The following is a 25246-nucleotide window of genomic DNA, read 5'->3' on the forward strand; positions in this document are numbered from 1 at the left end:
CACCATGTTGGCATATTAAGGCTTAAATTCTAAAGCCCTTACTTTGTGGAAGGCTGCACTCTAGAGTGGGAGCCCTAATTCCTTTTTGTGTCTGGAGATAAGCTCAGATACCATTTGAGTTCTTTGTTCCTTACCCAATGTTTGCTGGCCATGACACCAGCAATGTGGCTAGCCTGGGACAAAGCTGGGCAAGCCGAGAGAACCATACTTTGACCTCAGGAAGAGTGTGGTAGCAAGTACAGTGGATTACAATTCCCAAGCAAGCCCAGGGAGTGGCAGTTTGTTCTCAGAAACTAGGGAGCTTGCCTGCTGGTGTCCTTAATAACGTACCAAAACATGTTATTGAGTTTAAATTACAAGTTGGGTTCCAGATGGCTCTGATACAAGGCTACATGACCAGGAATCATTCTCTGACAGCTGTAGAGAAGCCCTAGAACCAAACCTATAACTTTTAAAATTTACAATACATATTTAACGTAACCTAATACAAATTGTATTACATACAAATGTAACCTAATCACAGTCCTTTTCCTGCTTCTGTAGTCCCACCGGCAACAACGATGAATTGACTTGCCACCAATCATGATTTTGTGATGATTTTCTTTGTTTCCTCCATAAAATTGGTCAAATGGTTGTGAATCAGCGGCCTCCATCTGCCTCTGCACCCTGTGCATGCTGATGGGTTCCCTCATCCAGGATAACTGTCTGTTTTGTTTTTGTCCCAAGACTTAATAAAGGGAGCCCTGGTGGTGCAGTGGATTTCTCCACCAAAGAAAAGATGAAGCTTTCGACTTCTGTAAAAATTCAGTCTCAGAAACAAACCTACAGGGGCGGTTCTACCCTGTCACAGGGTTGCTATGAGTCAGAACTGACTCGATGGCGGGGAGTTTTGAGTGTGAGAGGTTAATAAAAGGGTCTCTATAGAACATGTTTGAATCTAGGATCTTTTCCCCTCTAGCAAGCACAGTGATACACTATCATACCTTCTCCTTTAATCCTTAAAGTCCAAGGATATACCATCAACCTCACTATATAACAAATGGCAGAGTTAAGATTTGGACCATGGTCTGTCTCACAGGTGCCTCCCCTAAGCAGGTTTCCTAGGAGATGTCACTGGCGTCACCATCCTTCCTAGGCCAATGAAAGTCTACCTTCAAGATAACCAGCTGCTGCTGTTCCAGATTCACCCTCTGTGGGTACCATGACCTGCCTGGCAGTGTCCTGTCCACACCCCAGTTTCACCTCTACTCTGTCCGACATGGGAGTGAAACCCCGGCCCCTTTCCCCTGAACTGGGTAGTAACATACTATGTAATTTGAGCTTCCTTTCCACATGCATAGGAGCCCTACTGGCACAGTGGATTGATTACACACTGAGCTGCTAACCACAAGGTCCTAAGTTTGAAACCACTAGCTGCTTTGAGGAAGAAAGATAAGGCTTTCCACTCAGGTAAAGAGTTCCATTCTTGGAAACCCATGGGAGCAGTTCTACTCTGTCCTATAGGGTCACTGTGAGTCGGAATTGACTGGAAGGCTGTGAGCTTTATGGAGCATCGCAGTCCAGTCTGGGACTATAAGTGGTTCAGAATGATAGCCCTCTGCAGTCATTAATTGAGGCTTGTGAATGACCAATTTTCATACACGAGTTGATTCCCATGACCTTGTTTTGGTGGCAGAAACTGTCTTTCCTAATAGACTTTTGTAAAGGAGCTGAATCTTTGTCAAAAGCTTGTAACTCGCAGGACCAACTGGCATTTGGTAGAAATGCCAAGATTAGCTAGCACCCAAAATACTGGTCCTGTTTTCGTTTTAGCCAGACTGATGCATTTTAGAATGTCATTTTAATTTTTAGGAATTCTTAAAAGCCAAGAGGAGCAGACTCCTGCATTACCACTGTCTCCAACGCTTACTAAAATCGGTCAGGATTCTGGAACATATGTCAAAAACCAGACTATAATACCGTGAAATAATAACCACAGTCATTATGTGGAAGACAAGGGTTTTGAAGTCCTACAAAGAAGGTGGATGATGGAGCCATCACAAGACGCAGGCCACATCTTTAGTCAGACACTGTGCTGGGCAGGAGGGAGGAAGACGCTCAAAACACAGTCCCGACACAATGACAAACTATGGGATGATGCCCTATTTACAGAACTTGCTGGAACAAAGCAACACAGAAAAAACTATTTCATTTTGAAATACTCCATCTCTCTGCCTTCAGAGCCCCCACATTAAATAATATCTAAATAGGGGACTCCTTGATTGAAAGCCAGAAACCAAACTCACTGTCATCCAGTCGATTCCGACTCATAGTGGCCCTAGAGGGCAGAGTAGGTTATAAGCGTTTATGGCTGTGGTCAGCCTCATCTTTCTCCCCTGGAGTGGCTGGTGGTTTCCAACTGGGAGCCTTGCAGTTAGCAGCCCAATTTGTAATCCACTATGCCACCAAGGCTCCTTCCCTTTTACTGGAAAGGGTGCTTAAAGACAGCTTAAAGACTACTCTGAATTCACCCATTTTTCTAAAGAGTTTTCCAAATAATATTTAGCATTTAGTTGGTATCTCATGTTTTGCTCCATTTCCCAATTTAGCAGGCTTGAGAAAGATTTTTTGTGAGATAGCAAAATAACACTCATAGCCACTCAGCCAATTTCTCATCAGTAATAATGCCATTTAGTGGGGGCATATTTTCCATAGAGCACAAGAAAAGAAATGTGCAAAATGTTTGGCTCACTATGCAGTAAGACGATGACGGGTTTAAGCTATTTCCTCTGATGTAAAGGAATGGGAAAAGTCCCCAACTTATTCGGTCGACTGATCCCTTTTGAGGGGGAGAAAAAAGTGTTGTCCCCCACCCCCCAGCATTTAAAGTCTGTACTATCACCTAGAATCCAGGAGCATGCTAGCAAGGGCATAGTATTGCTCCTTTGAGAAACATTGCTTTAATGACTCCCCCTCCAGTTAATCCCATTGGTCAACAGCCTGCCTGGTTCAAATCCCATCTTCTTCAGGAGACACTTAGATTCCACTCAGTTAGAATGGGTCACTTCCTCCCACAGCCGATCATGTATCATCCATCCCTGGCCATGTAAAAGGTTATGAAGATATCAATACACAGTCCCTGCTGAACCCCAAATCCCAGAAAGATACAACCTTCTTTTCTCCCTTTGTTTTTCCATACCACCCTGTTCTATCAATACTTACTGAATGGCTGAATTCTCCGTCTGGGGAAATAGAATTAGAGAAGAGGCGACACCGGAGTGTTCTTTCTCCCCTGTACCAACACCTACGTGGGTTCTTTGATCTTAGATGGGAAAGGCACCAAGGGACGCGCCACTGGTCTGGAGCGGAAGTGGTGTCTGAGAATGTCAGAACTCTCTAGGGAAGTAAACAGATTCTTAAAGCCAGGCTGCCCAAAGTCTATTCCTAATTCTGCCTATAATTTCCAATCACTTCATAAACTTTGTATAGTTTGGAACCTGTTATTAGAAAATTGTTCTATAGGTAAATCTAAAGAGACAGCAAATAGATGAACAGTTTCTTAGGGTTATGACAGGGGGAGTTGGGGGAAGAGGGAAGCTAACAATGGATACGAGAATGAAAAAAAAAAATCTAAAATAGACTGGGGGTGACGAACGCACAACTCTCTTTAATATGCTTAAATTTTGGGTTATATGATAGGTGACTTCTATGTCAATAAAATTGTTAAAAAGTAAGTGAGGGGAAAAAGATAATTGTCCTAAGTGAGAATCTGAAAGTCTGATTTTCCTGTGAGCTAGTGCACAAAACGGGCCCAGGAGAGTAGAAAGAAATGGGTTTGGAACGGATGCTATACTTTACAGGACAGGATTTCATCCTTTATTGTGAAGATTTAATGAGATAAATCAATGTACAGCCTTCTTAGCTAAGGACGTGGCCCAGAGCAGGAACTCAATAGTCAAGTAACTATCAAGAATTCTAGTTATTTTGGAAATGCAAAAGTTCACCATAAATCTAAAAGAAGCTATTTTGTAAATGCAGAAGTCCTACCCTGATGAGGGGATTTCCAATAAATTGTGGAAAAGTGGAATAAAAAAATTATGGAATTTTCCCCATCAATTTTTTTTGAAGCTGAAGTGTGGTCTTCAGTCTGTGAACAAAAAACAAAACAAACAACAAAAAGATAACCCCAGCTTATCCTAACCATGCACTTGGCACTGAGAGGCAACTAAGTGAATTCCTAAAGTGTACCGCCACCCCCCCCCCAAACAAATCTGTAAGAATACCAACTAGGGACACTAAACAATAAATCAGACCCTGAAAACAAACTACTACTTATCTACATGTAAAAAGGAGGGGGCAGGGAAGGTGCTAGGCAGGTAGAGAGGCAGAAGGTGCGACATTCAAGCTTCTGGGCTCTGGGGCAGCTGCACATACCTGGCGCTGTTTGTCAGCAATGGGAGACGACCTGGACCTCACGTGGACAGGGACGGCCAGGGCATCGGAGCGTTCCAGCAGGTCCTCTGCCGACTTGGATTTCCCGGTCCTCCCCGCGGTGCTCCCCCAGGAGGATGGCTCTCCAGGGGTCCTGTCCACCCTCTGGGGACCTCGAGGCCCGCCATTAACTGCGGGCTCCTTTGGGGCGTGGGGCTCCGCGTGCCTCCGTTCCCAGAGAAGACGGCCGCTGGCAAAGGAGCTGCTGAGATTCCGTGGGGTGCGCGGGGGCTCCCGGTGGGGCTGCAAGCTCGGCTCCCGCAGCAGCAGCAGCGAGCTCAGGCTGGAGGCCGAGGCGAGGCAGGGGCCTTCGGGCGGCGCGGGGTGCAGGTGGGAGCTGTGCGCGCGCTCCCGCAGCGGCGCGGGCTCGTGGAAGGCGAAGCCCGCGGAGGACGACGAGGGCCGCTTGCCGGTCTTGCGCTGCACGTAGTCGGCCAGGACACTCTGCTGGAACTGCTTCAGCTCGGGGCCCGACAGGCTGAGCGTTGAGCAGGCCTTGCCGTCGCGCTCGAAGATGCGGCGGCGGTCGGCCACCGTGGTCTCCGGGAAGGGCAGCCCCTTCCTCTGCGGACCCAACGGCGCGGACTCGGCCTCCTCCGAGACCCCCACCTCGTTTATCTTTTCGGGCTCCGAGTAGGAGAGCTTCTTCTGCTCCGGGGTCAGGCGCCGGCGTGCCCCCCTCCGGACGGCGGCCGGGATCACAAGTGGGGCCGGGTCCCCTTCGGCCGGGGTCACGCTGTGCCGCTCCCGGGGTGTGTGGGGGGACTGGGAGATCCCCACGGGTGCCCCGGGGCTCCGCAGCCCCACGTGGGCCGACGCAGGCCTGGGTCGCCAGGGCCTGGATGTCGCGGGCGCCCCCGGCTCGAGGTCCTTCCGTCGGAAGGAGGTGGCCCCCAGGACGCGGGACTGCGCGTCCTTGATGCTGTTCCGGTAGGCGCGGCTGAAGGGGGCGTCCAGCAGGGGCGACTCGGGGCTGCTGGGCCGGCCATCTGGCCACCCGGCCTCTTTCTCCGCCGGGCTGAAGAGCTGGAAGGTGCTCTGGCTGCGGAGAAGGCGAGCATCGCGCCTGGGGGGCTCGCCGCCTCGGGGTGGGGGGCCGCGGCCGCCGTCCACACCCCTCCTCAGTTGTGGGCCGCAGGGCTGGCAGGAACCATCTTCCACAGTCGCGTCGCTGGGAGGCTCGAGGCACGCAGAGCGGCTGTTGGCTCGCGCCTCTTCCGGTTCACTCCCGGAAGTTGACCCCGCCCTGGTGGGCCTATAGGAGTAGCCGTAAGTGGAGGGGCCCACGAGGTGTGAGGGCCTCTGGGCCCCTTGCTCTCGCTGCTCGATTTCGGAAACCTTCTCCAGCACGGAACAGCGGGGCTTCCCGCACTGAAAGCCCTGCAGCGGGAAGGAGATGGGCCTCCCCAGACTGGCCGTCTGCGGGTGTGGCGGGGAGGCGGGCTCGGCGGACCGGGGGTCAGAGCTGTGGAGGGAGGCAGAAAGGTCGGCTCTCACCTCGGGTCCCGGATGGGAAACCAGCCTGTTGAGGTGGCTCCTGTGGTCAGGTGCGACTCTCCTTCCAGGGTCCTCTGCCTTCGTGCTGACGGCGGAGGCTGGCTTGCCCTCTGGGTAGCCCTCCTGAGATCCGACGCCCAGCTCCAGGCTGCTTCGCCGTCGTAGGCTCTCTGGAATGTTCTGGAGAGATGAGAAGGCTGACTTGGCCTTACCAAAGTTTCTAGCTAGGCTCTGGCCGAGGCCTTCTGTCTCCTGCCTCCTCGGGAGGTTGGCGTTAGGGTCTTCTCGGAAACGCACCCCCCAGGGCTCTGAGGGCCGGGAAGATTGCCTGTCGTCCACTTGCCAGGTGGGGGCTGGCGCAGGGCTTAGACTGTGGGGATCAGAGTGTGGCTTGCTGCCGTGGGTGCCCTTTCTCCCAGTGGGCTGTGGGCTGTCGCCTGGGGGAGACAAGAGCTGTCCCCTCAGGGAGATATCTTCCTCATTTTCAGGCACGGATGGGACATGGGCTTTGTAGGCAGCAAACTGGGCTGTAGTTTCTGGTTTCCTCTCCGCTGCTGACAGCCAGTCTTGCTGGATGGGCTGGTAGAAGGTGGCACCAGGCCGACTGGGCCCATTTTGGTTCCCATTCTCATCAAATGTCGCCATCTTGTCGTAGGCGGCCTGAGGGGCAGCATAGCCGCTCTCCTTGGCCAGGGCCGGGTAAAGCATCCCATTACTGTTGATGGAGGGCTGGGGCACCTGGGCAAAGTGTGGCTCCACGGTAGGGACCGCGTAGATGCCAGTGGGGAGCAGAGGTTGGCCTGGCTGGGCCTTCTGGGGACTGTTATGCTTGGGCTTCACTGGGGGGCTGCTCTCTGGACTTTTCTCGGGAACAGTGTGCAGCTGTTCCTCGGCGTATGGAGACTTCCGGGAGCCTGAGGAGTTGGCCTGAGGCCGGCAGAACCGTTTCTGATCCAGGCTAGACCAGGAGCTGGGCCGTTCGCGGTGTCGGATGGCTGCAAAGCTGTCACTCCGAGCTGGGGGTAAGGGTGCACCCACTTTAGGAGGTGGTTTGTCAGTGGCAGACTCCAGGGCGCTGGGCCACTGCTGGTTCCAGGATGTGTGTGGTACCCCTTTGCCCCGAGAACCATTGTGCCACTTCTCATAGCTCTGACCTTCTGCTGATGCTCGGGCCTCGCGCCCTTGAAGCAGCAGGGCGGAAGAGTTCACCTCATACTCTTCTGATACTCCCCTCCGAGTGTCATAGACGGTCTTGACATAGCGAATGTCTGCTTGCCGCATGCCTTCCAGGAGGCCCCCTCGAGCAGAAGAGGTATCCGTGGAGCCGGAGCGTTCCCGAGCAGAGCTGCCCGGAGGAGGTGGATACTCTAGAATGCTAGAACTGGTGGAGAAGGAACTGTATGCAGAGTCTCTCTTGCTATGGAGGTGGCCGAGCTGGTCGATGCTGCTGGTGGACTTGGCAGGGGACAGAAGATGGCATGGTGGGTATCCTGTCGCGGGTTCCAGGCTCTCCATGCTCCCCTGGGAGCTGCACTGGTCAGGGCTCCTTCTCAGATAAGCATGGTCATAATTGGAGAGGTCACTTGTGGAGGAGCTGGAAGAACGTGAGAGAATGCAGTCAGCACCACTGAGCGCTCAGCACTCTAGTAGGCTTACAGGCACAGAACCCAGCTTATAAAAGTACTCTTATGCAAGATGTTAAGTGTTTTTTTTTTTAAGTGTGGGTAAAAAGGGCCATATTTGGGCCTGACTCAGGCCACTCTATGTCATCAGCAGGAGTAATTGTCTAATACTGTAACCTATGCGCCTCTTATTAATCACTGGAACTAGCAAGGGCAGTAACAAGGCACATCAAAAAGCCATAGGGCAGTGCATTGATGTGATTTGCTACTTGCTGGAAATGATATTATGGATGTGCCAAGAGAGGACCGAGGTGGGGGTTGAGGAGAGAGGAGGAGGAAGAGTGATGGGGCTGTCTGAGGGAAGAGGAGAAAGGCTTCGTAAGATAGGCGTGCGAGGGGTGCTCTGTGTGCACACGTCTATGTTTTTAGTTAGTATCTTTCCTTTTTATGGAATTGGTGGCTACACCCTGGCAATCTTCCTAGAATCTCAACTGTCCTAGAGACAGTTTGTATGAGATGAGAAGGCTAACCACAAAGCTGAATGAGAGAAATATACACATAAAGAGATCAGAGGCGTAAATGACTGCGGAAAAGCAAGAGGGAGAGAGGAAAGCTTTATAAGAAGTCCTGATCACAAGAGGCTCTGGGTTCTCAGCCTGTCCTCACTTATGCAAAGCATTTAGGACTTTGCAAGGGGCTGTCCTCTCTTATGGGAGCCCTGGTGGCGGTAGTGGGTTACAAGTTAAGCTGTTAACCAAAGGGTGAGCAGTTCGAAACCAACAGCTGCTCCAAGGGAAAAAGACAGGGCTTTCTATATCTGTAAACAGTCTTGAATGCCCACAGGGGCAGTTCTATCCATTCCTACAGGGTTGCTCTGAGTCGGCATCGACTTGATGGCACTGAGTCTGAGTTGGCTGTAACTCAAGCACATAAAATATATGCCCATCTCCGTCCCAGGGCCTTTGCACTACCCAGAATGCACTGCAGCTGGCTCACTCCCTTCCTTTAGTCAAATGTCTGCTTCAGAGAGGACTTCCCAGAACTCAGTATCCAAGGAGCACCTCTCTCCTTACTCCTTATCTCTTAGGCTGCTGATTTCCTTCACAGCACTTAACACTGCTTGGCATGACACCACACCCCTTGGTTATGTGACAGACACTTCGATTGTATCTTCAATGTCTATTGTTAAAATATAAAGACCAATAAAAAATATAAAGACCGGATCTGAAATAAGAGAAAGTGCTCATTCTGCAATTGATACATGAACAAGAGTACTATTACTACATCTAAATTACTAAGCACTATTACTCTACTCTTATGGGTTTAGATGTATTTTTTAAAATATCTAAAAAAAATCTAAATCAATAAATAAGTATATGCAAGTATTTCTTACTATGTAGTCTAGAACATTAATTCCTTCAAATCAAATATGCTCGAATATGTTTGAGAATTACTGGGCTCAGTAAGTTGAACAGTTTTATTTCCCACAAACTTCTGCTGCGATTTTCAGGTGATGTTCTTTGTTTTTCCAGGTGATGTTCTAAGGGAAAACTGAAGAGCAGCAATTTTAAAACTTACTTTACTCTAGAAACTTTTTTTCCTCAAGGATCATCTAATGGATTATTTCACGAAGCACACTTTAGGAAACAAAGTGTGAATGAGGGTGTTTTCTATCTTGTTCACTATTACTGTCTTAATTCCTTAAAATGGTTACTCAGTGCATATTTGTGGACTATACGAATCCATGAATCAGTGCTTTATTATTTTCAGACTGTGATTTCAAACTTGTTTGTCAGAGGGCAGGGCCACAGGACTTCCAAGGTTTCTTCTCAAGCGTGTGAGATGACCGTAGGAAACAAACGAGATTGTGGTGAGGGTGTGATAGAAAGCAGCTGACAGACAAGTTCTGTGGAATTCCAAATCCAACTCAGCTCACAGACAGTTAAGACACACACTTTTACACACTGTCTTCCTCTCTTTCCGCCTGCCTGCCCGAGGACTACTGCATTTGCCGGCTTCTTAATGAGAAACAACCCAAACATTTAGCACCGAGAGTGGAAGGAAACTCCAGCTAGCAGAGGGATGCAACTTAGTGCTTGGGCACAGTGGGCCACCCACTGGCACCTGCACCTCCCAAACCACTTAGTGCTTGGGCACAGTGGGCCACCCACTGGCACCTGCACCTCCCAAACCCACCCAGGGTGTGTCCTTATCAACAGCTGCCAAAGTCAGGGCCCAGCATCAAATTTAGACCCAGTGAAGAGGACTCACAGTAGGGTGGTGCCGTCTCACAAACCTGCAGGCTGGAGGCGTGGGGTGGACGCGGGATGATTTATGCTAGGGCAGGCAAGAAGACACCCTTCTGTAGCATTCGGTATGGTTTGGGCTTCTCTTCCTTCTCCCTTTGCACTTCACATGGTGTTTTTGTGCTGACTTCTGTCAAGAACAGCTCTCTCGGAGCTGGAATTACAGAGGCAGAGGTGGCTATGGTAGAAGGGCAGATCCACCTGCCTCGGCTTCTGTGTTGTTTAGGAATGTGGGAGAAGAGATAGGAAGTGGAGAAGGTAGTTTTCTGGTGCTAACTCTACCTTTCCGCTGAGGCCTCCAGGAACTCACTATAGCTACTGTAAGCAGTTATCCTAAGCACTAATCGCAGTTCATCTTATTTCTGCCTGAGGGCCAGTGTGGTGGTGTGTCACAGCCTGACCTGATTTAGGGCCTCCAAAGAAGCTTAGCCCACACTCATCTGTTGGTTTGAATTGACTGGTTGGCAGAGAGTTTGCACATGTTGCTGTGATGCTGAAGCCATGCCACCATTGTTTCAATGCGCCAAACACCAGCAGCATCACCAGTGGTGGACAGGTTTCAGCAGAGCTTCTAGAGCAGTGGTTCTCAACCTACCAAATACCCGACCCTTTATTCAGTTCCTCATGTGGTGGTGACCCCCAACCATAAGATTATCTTCATTGCTACTTCATAACTGTCATTTTGCTACTGTTACGAATCGGGTGACCCCTGTGAAACGGTCATTCGGCCCCCAAAGGGGTCATGACCTGAGGTTGAGAAACGCTGTTCTAGACGAAGATAGGCTAGGAAGAGAGACTTGGTGGTCCCCTTCCAAAGACTAGACAGTGAAAACCTGGATTGCCACAAAACACTGTCCACCACGCTTGCTTTGGGCTGCCCAGCAGGAGGGACCAAATGACTGGAGGCGTGCATCTTAAGGCCTGATAAAGTAGAGGGCCAGTGAAAGCGAGTGAAATTATTGGTAAGATGAACTGGAACAGTAATTCCAAAGATGACTTGCACATGCCAGGCATCATGAGAATGGCACAGTACCAGGCAGTGTTTCATCCTCCTCTACTTAAGGTTGACATGGGTTGGAGTAACTCAGTGGCATATGTCTGTCTGCCCTGAGGCACTCTGTTGATTCAAATGTACATTTGATCAGTATGGGTTGGTTTATGCCATCAACTTGGAAGCTCATTACCAGGTTTCACTGTGCCTCTAAATAGTCTTCAGCATGATCATTACAATTCATTGTCATTTATTGAATGATTACTGTGTACCAGGAACCGCATAGTCTCTTTCTCGTAATAACTTGGTCATTCCTGATACATGCTGCCAAACACATGTTACCACATGATAAGCCTGGCAAGCATGATGCTAAGTGAGATAAGCTGGTAACCAAATGGTAAATATTTGGTCCCACTTATACGAAATGTGTACAGAGACCACTGTTTACTACTCTATACCTGGGAAAGAGGAAGGGAGGGGGAAAGAAGGACTCGCTGCTTCTTGTCTCAAGAGTAATTTGGGGAAATTGGGAAACATCAGGGAACAACACAAACACACTGTCGCCCAACTTTCCATGTGAAGATGGCTAAAATGTCAAATGTTTTGTTACATGTATATCACAATCTATAAAGCGACTCAGCTACTAACTCATTTAATCTCAGTCTGATTCAGTTTTTCCAATGGGGTGCAGTGGGACTGCCAGGAGTAAAAATTAAAGCAGGGCAAACTCCAGCCCATCGGCCAAATCTGATCCACTGTTTCTTTTTGTAAATAAAGCTTTATCAGAACCTGGGCTCCTCATCTGGTAATGTATTTTCAAAACTCAGATGTAATTCAAGGCATTAAAAGCTCACCCTGAAAAGTATCCAATCTAGTGATTTTACAGAATTGATGGGCCCATATATCTCTTCAGTGACCAGCCAGGGGTTCCCTTCCTGCTGATCTAGACCAGAAAGGTTATGCAGATGACTCATAGACAGGTCAGAGGGTTTTAGCTGATGAAAGAGGAAAACCAGGTCAGGAGAGTTAAGAAGTCATTTCAAAAGTGATTCCACTAAAATTCTCAAGACTGCACTCTCTTTCTGGGCACACAATTCTCAAAGGAAACTAACTCCAGTCTCAGCTGCAGCCACTTACCTGGAATGGTAGCTTTGGTGCCAGGGAGTGCCAATCGTGCCCTGGGATATTTGCATCATGCTGGCATCAGGTTGGTTCTCCCCAAGTTTGGTTGAATGCCAAGAGTGAGGTCGGCCTGCAGGTTCACTGCGCCTGGGGAAACACAAGAGGGAGAACCCCCAGACATTAGCAGCCTCGACAGCTGAAGCTGCTCGACTTTATGATGTGACTTTATGAATTTGACAGTAGAGACTGGGGTAGCCCCCCAGAGATGAAAAAGCAAAGTGGATAGATGTTACCGGTGATCTGTCTTAGCATCATTTTTCTCTGCTTTATTAATATTTTTATACCTCTTATTTTGAAGTGATTTCAAACTTACCTTAAAGAAAATGTTATATATATGTAAAAGCAATAAGGAAGCACATGGACTTTGGGCCTCTACTTAAATCTTACCTCAGTACAAGAACGGTTTGTTCAAATAATGTAGCATTGTATGACACCCGCCTTCCTGACATGATTGCTGAAGACAAAATGGGTGCATAAGCAAATGTGAAGAAAGCTGATGGTGCTTGGCTATCAAAAGCTATAGCATCTGGGGTCTTAAAGACTTGTAGTTAAACAAGTGGCCATCTAGTAGGGAAGCAACAAAACCCACATGGAAGAAGCACACCAGCCTGTGTGATCATGAGGGGTGGGCAAGAGGAGATACCAGAAATTTAAAAAACACGCAACCAAATCAATACGAAGGGGACTGGATATAGTGGAGACCCAAATCCCAGCAGCAGGACAATTGGACAGTCCTCACAAGGGCATCACAGAACAGAGGATAGATCTAGGGTGCAGTATGGCACTGATGAACCACAAAACTATCCTTTAGTCCTTTAAGGTTTCCTCTAGTTCTTTAAGATTTCCTCCCCTTAGATAGTAATTAAATCTTCATGTGATATATACCTCATTAATCATGTTAGATTTGCGTTATGTTCATTTGTACATTTAAGATGGCTTGGGACATGGTAATCAAGATAGATGACCCCTCAGAGTCAGTGACAGGAGTAAGGGTTCTCTGAGGGTATGGGACAAGGGGGTGGGGGAGGAACTTGATAGCAATGATGATTGAATAGCCCCACCTGATGGGATTGAATAACAGAACTGTATGGAAAAGGATATATTGGGATGGGTAAGATATGTCAAAACTATTATATGTTAAAAAAGTTGCAAAATGCGTATGCAGAATCAAACTAGGCAATGTTTTGGTCTGTTGCACACAGGGGTGCTGTGAATTGGAACTGACTCTGGCACCTTACAACAATAACAACATATAACCTGGATTTCCTGGTGGCCTAGTGGTTATGAGTTGGACTAACCACAATGACAGTTATTCAAAACTACCACCACTCCGAGGCTCTCTATTCCCCTAAAGAACTGTAGTCTTGGAAACCCGCAGGGGCAGTTCCACCCTGTCCTCTGGGGTCGGCATGGCTCAGCAGCCACTCGGCAGCAGCGAGAGTATGAGCATTTAACACGTTGAGAGTTGTTTTGCTCTTTCTTGGCCCCCGTTTATCCATCTATAAAAATGGAAGCAACGGCCCTTCCTACGTCCCAAAGGACTTTGTGTGGCTAGATGGTAAAAAAGGAGAAGCAGCTTCCAGGGGATTTGAAAGTGCTGTCACACCCTGAGGCTGAATAAATGATATTTTAACTTCTTGGTAAGAAATGTGTAAAAAATGAGCAGCCACAGCATGTTCTCCAAAACTCTTACAGTGCTTGTCGAGACTGCGACTTCTGAAACGTCTTTCCCGGTAACACACACAGGGGGCAGTACTGGCAGACTGCGACACCACAGAATGGATTGGGTAGTGAGGGTTACACTACTATCGAAGGCCAGTCAGGGGAGACTGTGTGTGCTTTATTTTTGGCAAAAGGGTAAGGCAAGCGAGCTATCGGGCATTCCAGGCTGGAAATTCCTGAACTAGAAGACTAGAGGGGGGTTGAATACCATTTGGGAGTACTTTTTAGGGAAACCAAGAACCCATGTTGGTATGGTGGAGATTAAAATGATAAATTATTCCAACTCATCGTACTGGCTCTGTGGTTAAGCACATGCCTGTTTTGATAAAGAAACAATGTACGCCTCTGTACTATAAATGGGCTCAAACATAACAATTGTGAGGCTGGCACGGGATCAGGCAGTGCTGTGTTCTGTTGTATACAGGGTTGCTGTGAATCAGAACCGACTCAATGGCACCACACAACAACTGTACATGAAAAGCCATCCATCCCTCCCGGGTCAATGTCCAGTGTTAGTTAAAATAATATTAGCCCTGCAGTCAGGAGCTGTATCAGCTTGATAGCTACAGTCCGTGTAAGTCATTCCTCCTCCTCGGTCCGCTTACCTATGAAATGAAGAGATTAATTTTAAATGGCTAGATTAATTTCCTTTTGACTGGAAATAACTTTACAAATGTGTACGAGAGACCCTGTTAAGTCTTAAAGCCAGCATTTAAATCTAGTTAGACATGACTTCAGGCACTCAATAAATACTACTAGTTCATCAAACACTCAGAGTCCAGTTAGTCATGGAAAATAAGGAAAAATAAGGTCTCTATCAACATACAAAACACAATCAGAGTGACAGAGCTCAGAAAAGGAAATCTGAAAAACAATACCATTCATAATAGCCAACCAAAAAATGAAATACTTATGAATAAACCCAACTGGAGAAACAAACAAAAAACAAAGAAAGCTACAAAACAGAACAAGAAACAGTGACCTACATATATGGGAAGAATGTCAATATTACCCAAAGTGGCATCTCATAAACAAGGTAACCCTGATCCAGACCCCAGCATACTTCTTCAAAGAGATGGAAAAACTGATCATCCACTTCCTATGGAAAAGGACTAATCATCCACTTTCTATGGAAAGACACCCAGGATAAGAAAAAACCCTACTAAAGAACAGGAAAAAAGTAGGAGGCTACTTACTTCCCAGTCCCAAAACATACTACACAAACAGTAGTGAAAACAGCCTCGCTCTGTTACAACGAAACACATATAGACCAATGGAGCAAACTTGATCACCCAGAAGTAAATGCATGTACCTACAGACAACTACTCTTTGACAAAGGTCTGAAACATATTAAATGGGGAAGAGAAAGTCTCTTCAGTAAGTGGTACTGGCAGAAGAATGAACGAGGGATCCAACCTCATTTCATGTACAAAAATAAACTCATTAATTAAAGACCTGAATATGAATCCTAGAATTATAAAGATCATTAATGAAAAAACTGGGGACACACATAGAGGCCCTAATACAGCCAGAATAGGTGAATGGGATTTCCTAAAAATAAACTTATGTGTATCAAAAAATATTTACCAAGAGTCAAAAGAAAACCCACAGCCTGGAAAGATTTTTTTAACAAGGGACTAATTTCTAAAATCTAAAGAAAACTATACTACCCCAACAAGGAAGTGACAAAAGAAAACTAAGGTTTCTTTTACATGAGCACCTGGAGAGGTTTTATTATGCAACATTTTGCAGCCAATGGGTCCAAACCCTGTGCTGTCAAGTCAATTTGGACTTACAACGACCATACAGGACAGGGTAGAACTGCCCCCATAGACTTTAAATCGTTCAGAGGCATTCTGCCACATCTTTTTCCTGTGCAGTGGCTGATAATCAAACCACTGACCTTTTGGCTGGTATTCAAGGGCTTCACCACTGAGTTATCAAAATAAATGAGGAAGAACCATACATCCACCAGTCCCCCAAATCCACTTAGCTACCTAGTGAGGGGATTAGGTATGACTCCTCAGTGTGAGCTCTGAGTCCAGGCGTGGGCTGTGAGGAGCTGACGGGTGCCAATGAAGAGTGAACTTGGAGCTGCAACTGTTAGAAGGCTGGAGATGGATTCTAGGGAGTTCCATCCCCCAATGGTACCATTTATCCCCACCTAGCTAAGAGATTGGGGCTAAGAAATGTTTCCAGCCGGAGCAAAATGGAGCAAGCCAACACAGCTGCCCTTGAGCCCACCCTTGAGCCCATGTAACAAAGCCGAGCTGCGCTCCAGGGGTCTTCATGGCTGTGACCTTGCAGAAGCAGACGTTTCTTTACAGGCATGGGTGGGCCCAAACTTCCATCCAAACCCAGGTTGTGCCACACAGGAACTGGGTAATGGACAGGCCCTAGTAAATTTCAGAACCTCTACAGAAAAAGGCTCCTCTTCCGGGTCTGCAGATGAGGTGCAGGATAATATTTAGCAATAATTTCAGGGGCTCCAGACAATCTCTCTAGCCTGAAATCCCAAGGGAGGGAAGAGGTGCCTTGAACTACACTATAGCCACCAGAACTTAGATGATTTGGCACAGCTCTTCATGAATAATCAGGCACACCTTGCTGAAAATTCTGAACCAGTCACTTTGAAGTGTGTATAAAAGGACATGGGGAATGCAAGCCGATACGGTTGTATCGCCCAAGTTAAGTGAAGAAAATTCCTTTTGTGTGCTCTGAAACAACAGCACGAGTTCATGTTAAATGTAAGCTTATCCAGACTTCTCTCTGGTTTCCTTCCTATTCATTCAGGGGACGCTTAGAGGGACTTCTGACATGCCAGCCCTATGCTAGCACTCAGGATACAAAGAGGAGTCCGATACCATCACTGGACCCAAATAAACCACAATATAGCAGGAGACACTAAAGCACTACAGTACAATGCGGTAGGTTCCGCAAAAGAGACCTGGGCCAGGGGGCGGGTCAGAAAGACTCTCCCTCTGACTCAATCAGGAAAGAGTCCTCTGATGAAAGGGGGTGGGAAATGGAAAGGAAAGACGGGTAGGCAGGCGAACCGCATGACAAAGGTCTGGGGGTGAGCAGGAACACAACTTGCAAACTCCAAGTAGGTACAAATGGGAGGACACACGTGTGAAAAAGCAGTCCTCAAAGGTGAATAGGTAGCAGGGCTCAAACAACTAACAGTGCAATAAACACCGTTTGGGTGGGGTGGGGGTGGGTGGGAGCGGTGGGGTAGGTAAAGGTCTGACATCCCTCCATCCTCTACCTTTTTGTGCTCGGTTTGGTAATTCGCTGCCATGGCCACACAGAACTCATGGACAGAAGTCAGAATTAAGAGTGTTTATTGGAAGAACTGCAGGAGGAAGATGGGGCTTTCTACACCTCTGAAGAGTCAGTCTGGGAAACCCACAGGGACGGTTCTGCCCTGCCCTCTACGGCCGCTATGAATAGGCATCGACGGGATGGCAGAGATGAGATTAGGGAGTTAACAGGATCAGCAAACAGTAAGGACTCATGGGTCCACAGCCAACACCTCTCCTCACTCAGTAGCCCAGTGCCTCTCATCTTCAGCCTCTCTGCCACGTGGCCTCTTGGCCTCTGCCTCCTTGGACCAGGAAGCATAGATGTTGCTCTGTCTCAGTCTCGGGGTTTCAGCACTGCTGCTCTGCTTTGTCTCATGGTCTCCTTGACTTGGCCTATAGAGTCTCACCCTGGCTCCTTTGCTCTGTCTCATGGTCTCCATACCACAACCTCTGGTGACTCTGGTCTTAGCCTCCTCCACTTCGGATAGAGATGTTGAATGTGCCCCATCTAGGACTCTTCTTACCATGTCCTACGATGCTCTGTCTGCTTCTCCTTCTGAGAGGCTCATCCTTATAGATAGGGGAGTGGCAGCTAAAACTGACCCTTCCCCTCGAACAGTGTTATACACTCCCTATGTACATAGCCCCACCCAATCATTGTGTGGGAGATACAGAGACATGGATAGAAGAGCCATACTAAGAAATTTCACTCCACTACAGATAGTATGCTATGAAAGTGGAAGCTACCAAAGAACCTTAGCCAGGCAGTGCCCCGAGTTTTTAGATGATATTGCCAGTAACAGGAGGGAGAATAGATTTGAGCTACAACTGGAGGTTCTTGAATTGGCCCGCCTGAGATGAGGAGGGCATGGCCCTTAGGCAGTGTCAGGTAAGTGGAAGAGATGACAGATCTTGGAGCCACTGATAGGCAGACTCCTCAGTCCTAGGGACCACTCGGATGTAGCCAGTAACAAAGAGAGAAGAGTCAGGGAAGAAGGATGGATGGTCTGTCTGTTCCTAGCTTGAACTAATGGAAGTATCATTAACCTGAGGTCCGAACTATTAGAGGGAGGGCACAGGGGCTGGAGGGAGGAAGGAGGGAAACAGGAGGAAGGAGGGAAACAGGGAAGTTAATGGCTCACTGCAAAAAGTTAAGGGACATGTTGCATGTCAAATGCCTGTGGGGCTTTCAGAGGACGCATGGGATGGAGAGGAAGGTCTAGGGGACTGAAGCGTGGGCTGGAGATAGAGGCATGGGAGTCCCAGGGCACAGGACCTTTGAGAGGCGATCAGCGGCTCTGGGAGAACACACAGGGAGACAGAGAGTAGTTACATACAGAGGGATCTGTGAGAATGACCATCATTTGAGGGAGGAGGACATTGAGAAAAAGCCTAAGCAGGAGCTTCCAGAGGAGCAGGAGGAAAACTAGGAGAGTGTGGTAGTTTCACAGACTCTAAGGAAGAGGAAACCGCCAACTCCTCCGCCAGATGGGTTAGCCTGAGGACAGTAGACACATGCCCATGGGATTTGGCAACGACTAGGTCTAGCGTAGTGGGTGATGTGTTGGCTTACAGCTGGAAAGGTTAGCGGCTTGGAACCAGCCAGTTCATGGAAGAAAGATGAGGCGTTCTTCTCCCGTGAAGAGCAAAAGTCTCAGAAACGCCGAGGGGCAGGGCTGCCTGTCCTACAGGGTCATTACGGTCGGAGCCAACCTGATGGCAAAGAGAAGTCTGTGCAGCAGTTGAGGGGTAGAAGCTGACTACGGGGAGTGGGGTAAGAAAGAGGTAAATGAGAGGTAAAACAAGACACCAAGGACAGATATTTCTTTTAAAATCTTGACTCTACAGGGAAGAAAAAGGGTAGTCGCTAGTACACTGGAAGGGAATAAGCAGGCAAGCAAACACAGATTCCCTGCCACCAAGTGGATTCCATTCATACCAACTCTATATAGGGCTTCCAAGGCTGTACATCTTTACAGGAGCAGTCAGCCTCATCTGCCTTCCAAAGAGCAGCTGGTTGGGTTTGAACTGCTGCCCTTGTGGTTAGCAGCCCAAAGCCTAACCTACAGTGCCACCAGGGCTCCTTGAGAAGTAAAAAAGATTTTGTCCTTACTCTTTTTGTTTCAAACCATGAGAAGTGCGAGCAAGTTTACATTTGAGACAGGAGCACACGTGGACATGTAGCTGAAGATATAGAAGAGGGGCTCATAAGGAAGTCAGCGTTCCCTGTGCGATTCTGGAGCTCGGGGAAGGTGAGGAGAGAAAGGCGCAAAGGCAATTCCACTGAGATGGGAAGAGAGGAGATAGGTGGATGGGATATGGAAGGAGGACTTCAATCCAACGTCCTCTCTTTTCATTATGAGGACTGCAAGAGGAGGGGCAGACATGAGGGCACTGGTGTCGTTAGCTGGGGGCTCGAGAGAAACAGTACATGGCCACGACTGTCATGAGCTGCCTTCGAGTCGGCTCCCCACGCGCAGCGACCCCATGCACAACGAAAGAAGACTCTGCCCTGTCCGGTGTCATCCCCGTGGCTTACTGTGGATTCTGTGACAGAGGAAGGCCTTCAGCAAGATGGATGGACACCGTGGCTGCTCGAACATAAGAACAATTGTGAGCACGGCACAGGACCGGGCGGTGTTTCAATCCGTTTGTACACAAGGGTCACTATGAGTCAGAACCAACTTAATGGTACCTAACAACAGCAATTCAGGATTCAATCTGTCTTCAATGAGAGCAACATTTCAATGTTTACAGTTGTTAAAAACAAAGCAGAAGTGAAGGGGAAATACATGTGCATTAAACCTCTGGTGAGACCTCTGACCACAGCCCAGGGACGTGAACAGCCTCACTGGCATGCAGAGGGCATTGGACAGTGGATTATCACAGATGCAGTACGGTCAAATTTCACACCTTCTCACCTGATCTCCCTTTTGACCCATTTTAAATTTATTCTAGTTTTTAATATTTTCTGCTTTCTTTTTGATGAAGGGTTTTTCTCTGTTTTACTTTGTTACTGTTATTTTTGGCTTGTGTTTCTGTATATGAAATCCAGGATAGGTAAATCTAGAGTAACTGGATTAATGATTTCTTGGGGGGTATGCTTGGGGAGGTTAGGGGGAATCGGGAGCTAATAACAATACAAGAAAGAAGAAAATGTTCTAAAATTGCATGTGGTAGTGATTGTACAACTCTTCCTGAGATGACTGAACTACTACTGAATGGCATGATATGTGGATTATGGGCCAATAAAATGGTTTTTACATTCTATAGGTTACTACTTTTTGCATCTACCAAGATACTGTTGACCCAGTATCAACAAGAAATACCCTTGGATTTGTTTTATCCAATGACTAATGATGAAAGTGCACAAGGCTATCAATCAAAAGGTATTTACTAAACAGAAAACACCAACCTGTCCCAGACTACTGCCTACACGATCAAGGCGGAGCACACTTTTCCTACTGAAGACTGGATGAGCAGTCTTTAGTTTTCTTGCTAATGATGCTTTTAGATGCCATTTTACATATTATCTTTAAATGTGTTGTTTCTGCATGTTACTATCCTATGAGTTTATGGTATGAGGGCAGAGGACCATGATACCAAAGGAAAAATTACCACAGCATTAGCCTCTGGATATAACTGGATACCAATAGATAGATTTCCCTCTTTACTGTTCACTAATTGTATTTAATGAAAATCAGTGGGGTTATGTACAGGACTGCTAACTACAAGGTCATCAGTTCAAAACCACCAGCCACTCCATGGGAGAAAGCCAAGGCTTTCTACTCCCATTCAGATTCACAGCCTTGGAGCCCACGGGGGCAGGCAGTTCTGCCTTGTCCTATAGGGTCACTGTGAGTTGGAATTGACTCGATGGCAGTGAGATGTCACTATAAGAAGCTCTGGTGGCTCTGTCAGGTAAACACTGGGCTCCTAACCCCAAGGTCTGCAGTTCAACTCACCAGTGATTCCACCAGAGAAACATGAGGCTGTCTGCTCCCATAAAGATTTACAGCCTCGGGAACCCCAAATAGGGCTATGAGTCAGAATCAACTTGATGGCAATGGGTTTTGGGCTATGTCATTATTTAGTGCCCACCTATTTTGTTAGGAAGGTTTGAGAGAGTACAATGAATATTGAATAAACAGTATGCAGACGAATGTGCATGTGCACACATACACTGAAGGAAACTAGAAGCAGTGACGGCCTCTGGGGAAGAGAATTTGCTTCTCACTGTCTTTCTTTCTGCAATGTTTGAATTTTAGCCTCTTTTAAAAACTGTTTTTAAAATAGCTCCTCATTTTAAAGACATATTTATTACATCCTGAAATAACTAAAGGCAAACAGCTGTGTATTGACCTTTTCAATGATGCAAATAATTTAATACACATTCCAAAGAAACCCAGCATGCTTTTTTTTTTGTCTGGGGGGGGGGGTTGTCACTTTGATCTGTAAGAAGATAAAGAAACATTTTCCTAAAGTACATTACCTCATGAATGTATCAATAAAAGTCAGAAGTTGATTTAATTTTAAAATTGAGCAAACTAAGTTTAGCTCGTGGGTGTAATTCAAACAGACCTTTTGTTGCATTCTTAACCACAAACAAGGAAGCTCCAAGTGTGTGGGATGGGAGGCTGATGAAACTGGAATGAGCAAGTGACACAATGTCCTTCTGAGACGATTTTGCTCTGACAGAGAGAGTCGGGAATGCAAAGCATGTTTATGAGGAAATATATAATATACACACACTTAGGGCTATCAAGCAGTTTTTGTTGATCGCCTACTATGTGCCTTCCATCTTATTAAACTACAGTTGGAGCTGAAAGAGAGCATAAATGGGCAAGGTTTAAAATCTTGTTGGGACAGCTCAGATGCACAAAGTCATTAACAGAGTTAGAGTAATAGTCATTTCTATCCATCCATCCATACATCCACCCACGCCACCCTCTCACCCACCCATCCATTCATCCACCCATCTACCTGAGAGATAAAGCTGCCGACTCTTGTAAAGAGTTAGTCTAGGACACCCAAAGGGGAGGTTATACCCTGACCTACAGGGTCACTGAGTCAGACCTGATCTAGGACGGTAAGATCAATCCGTCTACCTACCTACCACCTGCCTACCGAATGCTATTCTAGGCACTTGACATGTATTTTCCATGTAATCTTTACACTATCTTTATGATGTTCTTTTAGTTGCCTCCTGTCAATTCCAACAAGTGGTGACCCTCTGTGTTCCAGAGTTGAACTGCTACATAGAATTTCCTTAGCTATTTTGTTGTTAGGATTATACACAACACAACATATACTGATTCAACTGTTTCTACATGGACCATTCAGTGACATGGATGATGTTCTTGACATTGTGCGACCTTCCCCACCCTCCTTTTCAGAGTTCTTCCTCCCGAGTTATTAACATGGAGTCACTGGCCCCGTGAAGTGTAACTGCTGAGGGGTCTGGCTAAGGTTTTCAATTGCTGTTGTCGATTATCTGATCCCCTACTGATCTCACACAATAGAGTTAGGCCAGACTACTGGTTGATTTTAAGAAAACTTCCAGAGACATTTTTGTTTTAAGGATTAAAAATCACACCTCACCATCTAAATAGGAACCATTATTTAGAGGTTTCATCTTCTGGCTGTAATCTTCATGGGAGAAGATTGGCAAGGATTTTCTTTCATGGGAGGGTTTAAACGACTGGCTTTAAAGTGAGTAGTTGAGCACCAACCATTTGTACTACCTACCAGGAGAGGGCTTCAGAAAGTTCATAGGAAAAAATGGAATTAAAAACAATGGAATCTTTCCACAAACTTTTTGAAGCCAGCCCTCTCGTATGATACAGGACTATCCTTGAGGTAACTGAGTGAAACTAAGCAATCAGCCCCTTGTCACAAACCTAAGTCAGGGGGAGAGTTGATGTGTTTAAACTCAGGCCATCTGTTGCCAGAGCCTGGGCTCTCGATGTTTCAGCTCCGAGAGGGGAGGCTAGCTACAATGAGGGGGGCACACACACAGTAGGGAGACAGACATGAGGCAAAGAAGCAATTGAAAAGCAGGACTATGGGATGATATATGTATTAGTTCCCAATTAATAATTTTAATAAATAAATGAAACAGGACACTTCTGTATAATCATGAGAATGCTGAAGGAAATGAAACAGAGGCAGCCTGACTGAAGGCCCTGCTTTCGGAAGTGTGGTCAGCGACAGCCCCTTGGAGAAGATGACCGTCACACCTGGACCTGAGCGAGGAAGAATCAACCATTTAAAGAGTGGAGGGGGAGGAGCTGATCCCAAGGGCTCAAATAGTAAGTAAATGTTTAGAAAATAATAATGGCAACGTATGTACAAATATGCTTGATACAACTGATGTATGAATTGTTAAAAGAGCTGTAAGAGCCCCCAATAAAATGATCTTTTAATAAAAAATAAAAACAAAACAAAATAAGGAGCGGAAGGAAGACTATTTTGTGCAGAAGGAACAATGAATTAAGGCCTTGCGGCAGGGTGAGCTTGAGGCTCTCCAGAAGTGGGTCAGAGTGTATGAGCAGGGGGGGAAGGGTGGTCAGATCACGCGGCCCTCCGAGGCTCTGGTGGGATTTGAGACGTGAGCACCAGGAAGCACATGTGCTGAAAGTGAGCCCCAAAGCCGGGTTGGCGGTTAAAGTGGAAACTAGGCCTTGGGTAGACAGAGCAGGTAAGGACCACAACCCTGAAAATGAAAATTCCTCAGAAGGAGCCTTCATGCTCGTTGGTGGTGATGGAGTTCTTTGGAGAGCTATTATGACTGAGACTTTTGCATGGGCCTTCCTGGTACACTAGCATTGTAAAACCAGGCCTGCCGTCAGGTAGCCAGGAGTCACTGCCATCGACGAGTCCATGCCGACTCCTAGCAGTCCTTCGGTTCTGGGCGTGTGTAAGACGGGAGCGCTGTTCTGAGGGAGCAAGCCCCTTGTTTCTCCAGCAGGGCAGCTGGCGGTTTGAAATTGCTGCCTTTCTTGCAGTTGGCAGCCCATCGAGTAACTACCGCACCACCAAAGCTCCTTGCATATGTGAAGAGTGCTGAAATGGCAAATGGCCTCTTACCTATGCAGGTCCATAATGAAATATTAATAAATAGTAACAAAAAAAAAAAGAATTTGTTGAATAGACTTGAACGGATGTCTCCTTAAAATTGTCATTGATTCCTAAGCTGAAAGGTTAGGTTAAATAAAAGTTAATCCAAGTCTTGTGAACTTACCGTGTTAGACTGGGTAGACTAGAGAAACAAATCCATTGACACCCCTATGCGTATAAGAAAGAGATTTATATACAAGAGCAGTTGAACATTGAGAAAACATCCCAGCCCAGTCCACATCAGGTCCATAAGTCTGATATTAGCCCATATGTCCGACACCAATCTATAAAGTCCTCTGCAGACTCACGAAACACATGCAACGAAGCCAAATGCAGGACGATCACAAGCCAGTGGGTAGAAAGTCTTTGGGTCCAGTGGTGTTGTAAGCATCTCAGTGCTGGCAAGGCTCTCTCTGTGGCTTCTGTGGCTTCTCCAGCTTCCGAGGTTTGGTTGCTCCATGTGGCTTGCCTTCTGCAATGTCGCCCAGGGAGTAGCAGAGAGAGAGAGAGGTGTTTTCTGCCTCTAAGGAGGAAGTACCAGATTTCCCAGAATTCTCAGGAGAAGGCCATGCCCACACAGAAGTCTCATTGGCTATCTCCAGATTGACAACCTAGATTCCACCCATACACTCTTAATCCTTAAATTGACACCAGATTAGGTGACTACCACACTTACCTATTCATTAGTTTTATTTTTTCACATTTATTGGTTCAAATACTTGCAAAGCATACATTTCTTATTAATTGGTCCCATTGCTATAGGTAGTCAATTCTTAGAATAGGAGGCATCCCTTGCCAGCTGGCAGGGCAGGAGGTAAAAAGGGTATGGCTAGCCTGCAGAGCCTGCCAACCATCATTCTGCTCATGTAGGGCTGATGGAGAGAGGGTGGTAGCCAGCCCTTTGGGGACAAGGACTGAGAGATATCCTAGTACTGTTTACTTGATTCCTACACAAGATTTGGGTGGAGGTGGGCAGCTCTCAGTCCCAGAATTTCAAGGCCCTTTTGACATTGACTTTGGCAGGTCATTGGT

At 47.0% G+C, this 25246-nt stretch overlaps 1 protein-coding gene across 1 annotated transcript in view; it reads right to left on the bottom strand.

Moving 5' to 3' along the window:
• SHROOM3 (shroom family member 3) overlaps nucleotides 1–25246 on the bottom strand; it is a 227831-nt gene that overhangs the window by 25381 nt on the left and 177204 nt on the right. Inside the window, exons 4-5 of the mRNA XM_045284350.1 lie at nucleotides 12024–12155; nucleotides 4414–7561 (exon numbers count right to left, since the gene is read on the bottom strand). Of these exons, the coding sequence (XP_045140285.1) occupies nucleotides 4414–7561; nucleotides 12024–12155 (3280 nt within the window). The remainder of the gene's footprint in view (nucleotides 1–4413; nucleotides 7562–12023; nucleotides 12156–25246) is intronic.

Source organism: Echinops telfairi, unplaced genomic scaffold (genome assembly GCF_000313985.2).
Source record: "Echinops telfairi isolate 266 unplaced genomic scaffold, ASM31398v2 ScPeMD7_7468;HRSCAF=8506_0, whole genome shotgun sequence".
NCBI lineage: Eukaryota > Metazoa > Chordata > Mammalia > Afrosoricida > Tenrecidae > Echinops > Echinops telfairi.